This window comes from Pterocles gutturalis, unplaced genomic scaffold, assembly GCF_000699245.1.
Source record: "Pterocles gutturalis isolate BGI_N339 unplaced genomic scaffold, ASM69924v1 scaffold40660, whole genome shotgun sequence".
In the NCBI taxonomy this organism is placed as follows: domain Eukaryota; kingdom Metazoa; phylum Chordata; class Aves; order Pterocliformes; family Pteroclidae; genus Pterocles; species Pterocles gutturalis.
This window is the reverse complement of record NW_010142240.1, coordinates 1-4,273: the sequence shown is the minus strand read 5'-3', so window position 1 is coordinate 4,273 and position 4,273 is coordinate 1. Positions and strand designations below refer to the sequence as shown.

General features: G+C 52.6%; 1 protein-coding gene across 1 annotated transcript in view; it reads right to left on the bottom strand.

The window, feature by feature from the left end:
- Nucleotides 1-3,654, bottom strand: part of CAMKK2 (calcium/calmodulin-dependent protein kinase kinase 2, beta) — a gene marked incomplete at its 5' end in the record, with an annotated part of 7,055 nt that extends 3,401 nt beyond the window's left edge. The window contains 9 exons of the mRNA XM_010084299.1: nt 327-380; nt 471-670; nt 899-987; nt 1,269-1,290; nt 2,056-2,092; nt 2,726-2,859; nt 2,953-3,004; nt 3,153-3,206; nt 3,607-3,654. Of these exons, the coding sequence (XP_010082601.1) occupies nt 327-380; nt 471-670; nt 899-987; nt 1,269-1,290; nt 2,056-2,092; nt 2,726-2,859; nt 2,953-3,004; nt 3,153-3,206; nt 3,607-3,654 (690 nt within the window). The remainder of the gene's footprint in view (nt 1-326; nt 381-470; nt 671-898; nt 988-1,268; nt 1,291-2,055; nt 2,093-2,725; nt 2,860-2,952; nt 3,005-3,152; nt 3,207-3,606) is intronic.
- Between the last annotated feature and the right edge of the window lie 619 nt (nt 3,655-4,273).

Below are 4,273 nucleotides of genomic sequence, written 5' to 3'. Positions count from 1 at the left end.
GAAGATTTTCTATTATATCAATGTCTTCTTTTAAATGCAATGAAAATAACATTTGACTAAAAATGACCAAATTACTACAACAGCTCCTTTCCTAAAAAATCTGGCCAGGCACTGAATTTTTTCCCCTGGGGAAAAAGCGAAACACGTCCCTTTTGGCTGCACCTGTCCCATTTCCACCCACACATCCCCATCTCCCCTCGGCAATACCCAACTGTTCGAACAGGGGGGCAGGGTGCAAATCCCACCACGTACCTGGCACAAGGGAGACATGTGCCAAAACTCCCCTGGACTTTTTTTCTTCTTTCCTGAAAAACCAATCTCATTACCTGCCCAAAGACGAAGCAGTACAGCGTGATCCCCATGGCCCAGACATCCAAAGCCTGCAGAGCGAAGAAAGCACAGTTAGATCTGCAACAGCCAGTGTGTGCAAGGAAGATTAGTCCAAAACCCCTTAAATCATGATGAAATACCTTCCCGGAGAAGATTTTCCTGGTTTCCGAGAGCGTCTCCGGGGCCATGAAGGCAGGGGTGCCCACCGTGTTGGTCAGGAGGGCATCGGCACCCTTGAACTCGTTGCTCACGCCAAAGTCGGCGATTTTGATGTGCCCGTCTTCCCCCACGAGGAGGTTGGAAGGTTTGATATCCCGGTGGATGATCTTTTGATAGTGCACTGTGGCCGAAGGAAAAACACATGATTCAGCGGCGAAGGAGCCATGAAGTCCCCACACTAACACCACGACCAGCCCCAGCTTCCAAAACCCATGTGATAGCATGAGCCGCCAGAAGTGGCACCATACACCAGTAGAAAGTCTCCCCTCACTTTTCTGCTCCTGCTCCTGGAGGGGTTTAAAAAAAAAAAAAAAAAAGAAATCACATCCTTTTTTGCACTGAGACTCACAGTATTCAATGCCCTTGATGAGATCCTGGAAGTAGAACCGAGCCTGGTCCTCACTGAGAGGTTTCAGGGTTGGGATTTCCATCACGGGGCTGCAAAGGTGACAGAGAACGGAGCTCAAACCCCATCCAATGCACTGAAACAGGCGACAGCACGTGGTCCCAGACACAGGCACGTAGCAGGTGTACACGGCTGTACCTGGGCTGGGGAGATGCCACCTGAACCCATAGGGGACCCACCATGACCCTCCCCATCGTTGCTCCCCATCGTCGCCTCTGCTCCTGCGCCCGCCTCAGGCAGCTGAGCTGTGCCACCCGCAGACCCAGCTCCCATTCATGCTTTAGTACGTTTAATTCTGGAATTCAGTACTCACCCCTGCTTCACCAGCTCAAACACTGGAACACAAAAGAGAAGGTGATTACACATCGCTTACAGGTGTGTGCGAGCACACTCTCAGCACAAAAGCAATTATTTAAATGATAAAAATTCTAAAAATAATATTAAAAAAAAAAAAAGAGATGCCATGTTATGCAAGGCACATGGCATTTTGGTTGCTTCCCTTTTTCAATTAAGGGGATGCTGCCAACTACCTTCAGCATCGTGAAGCACCCTCCACACAACACGCTAAAACCTCCGTTTCCCAGCAAAACCGAGGCTGAGCTCATGCCCCGAGCAAACCTCTGCACTTGGCCATGAAGGCATCACACACTAGTACAGACTGTGTAGAAATGACAGAAGAGAAATGCATCCTCCCCAAGTGTGGGTATTCCCATCAAACCAACCCCTGCAGTCTGCAGGACGGGTCGGGAAGGAGTTCGTTTGTACCACGGATAGTTAACACATGCCTTCTTCTTGAAGCCAGAGAAACAAAGCTCCTCTCTAGCAGCCCAGCTTCAGAGCAGAGAGCATCAATGCTGGTACCTCTCATGGCAAAGCGATGCCCTGATGTCGAATTAAATCCTATAAAGTGCTGTAAAGCACTCCTATCTCCTTCCTGAACCTCATTTGCTCCGACCCTTAGAGGGGATTTGCTGCTCCAGCACATCCAGGCCATACCCGCTCTGGAGGAGAGACCCAAAATGTGGGGGGAACCCTTTACCCTGGCAAACCCCCATCCCCCTGACACCCCCCCCGGGTGTCCTGGGGCGCTGGGCAGTTACCCATGTACAGGTGGTCCTCGCTGGGGTCATCCAGGACCTGCCAAAAGAAGCAGAAAGGGAATTAAATGGCACTAAAAAAAATGTTGCAAATTAAACACTGCGACTTTTTATTTAGCGGCCATCTCGATTCTGCACCATCTGCACCATTAGCATCCTCTGCTAATCGCCGAGCTTCTGCCCACGAGGGGTGGGGGAAAAAAAAAAAAAAAAAGAGGACAGAAATATAGCTGTACTTCGAGGAAGTAAATATTTAAAACACACAGGAAGCATCATCTGACTCATGAGCCAAATAAACTCCAGCCTGCACAGCCTTAATTCTCAATTTTTGGACCGTTTCATACAGCTGGTGGGCGGAGGGCAGGGCGGCTGCAGAACCTGCAGGAACACCAATTCACACACAGAATCACACAGATTCCTCCCCAAAACCCATCCGAGCACTTGTTTCCTCCAAAGAAACAACATTTTTCTGCCTTTCCCTTTTTGGGCAGGGAAGAAAAAAATATTCCTCTTTTGGGAGGTGGGAATAAAAACCCTTTTAAACCAGGGAAAACAGGAGTCTCCTGTAGGCAGGACCGTGCCATGGCCATCCCAGCCTCTCTGCCCATCCTTGCAGCACCCAGGCTGCTTTACGCTTGGGATAGGTTTCGGGAAGGGGCTGGCTGGCGCTCACCTCCACCAGCTTCACCACGTTGGGGTGGTCCAGCTTCTTCAGGATGGCGATCTCCTGGTAGACCTGTTCGATGGGTCCTTTGGGCTGCACGCAGCCCTCGGAGGCAGCTTTGGCCCCGCGGGGGGGTGGGCGGCCTGCGGGGAAGGCAAAGATGGGGTGTCCGGTTGGGAACGAACCCCCCGGGGTCCCCAGAACATCCCCCACCCTACAGCTTTCATGCCACTTACGGGGGAAACCCGCCTGTCGCATCAGCTTCTTTTTGGAGAGAACCTTCATTGCCTAAAAGAGGGAGGAAAAACGTGGGATTTGGGGCAAATCAAGGATAAAATGGGGCTGGCAGGATGGGGCAGGGAGTCAGCGGAGGGGACGTGTCCCTGACCCCATCCCACCCACCCTGTTGCGGGCTCTGGGGACGTGCACTACTCACATAGTAGGTGTTGTCGTCCTCGTTGTAGGCCAGCTTCACCACGCCGTAGGAGCCCTAGAGAGGGGCACAGCCATGGGGACCCGTTAGGGACAGTCCAAAAAACACCCACAGCACCAAACCGGGCTCCTCTGCCAACCCGCCCCCGCTGGGATCATGGAGAAGGTGGGCGATGCCAGGGGTAGTGGGATGCAGGGGCTGACATCCCACCGCCAGCAAAGAAAAGCTTCAAATGCCCCATTTTGTGGTGGGAAGGTGAAATGGGGAAAATTAATCATTTTTTTAAAATTATACAATTCATTCAGCACCACCCAGAAGAGACTGGCATCACAGCGAGAAGCTGGATGAGTTGCCATGGTCAGAGACTGAAATTTCCATCTCACCAGCTCGACAGCAAAACCCAGCGCCCTCCCACCTCGAATCCCCCCATCCCACCCCAAACTCGGCCAATACCCACCTTCCCAATCTCATCCTTCAGCTTGTACTGGTTGAGCTGCACACAGTCCTGCGGGGAGAGAGGAAGGGGTCCAACATGAGCCACAAAACCGCTCCCATTTGCTCTCCTCCTCTTAAATCTCCGACAAAACTTCCTCTGCAAACCCACGCCCTGTCCCGCTCAGCCCGGCACACGCTCGGCAGCTTTGATTCCTGAGCCGTGAACGCCGGCCGCCCTGCCACGTGCCGGTGTGTTTATAGATGGCTAATTGCAAACGTTAACGGCCGGGCAGACAGTATTGTCTGCTCACGTGGAACGAGAGCACACGGCAGGCAAGCGGCTGTGGGGATCAGCAGCCGGGAGAGCCCTGGGGGGTTTAACACCCCCACCGCGGCACCGAGTATTTTTATTTCTTTCGGGCAAAGCAGCTTCTTGCCGCCTGGTTTCTGTCCGCGCTGGCAGACTGGGGGCAGGCAGGGCTGTTTTCTCATTAGATCTCAGCGGATCTCTTTTTTTTAATTATTATTTTTAAGGGAGGGAAAAAAATTGTAGCACACCGCTGGCTCCCCCCAAGACGCAGCCATGAGAGCTGGTAACATCTACAAAAGGCACGCAACGCGGGGATCCCCCCTTCCCAGGGCTGTCCCCATGGACAAGGATGGACCAGGACATCTCACTGCGGGTCTGC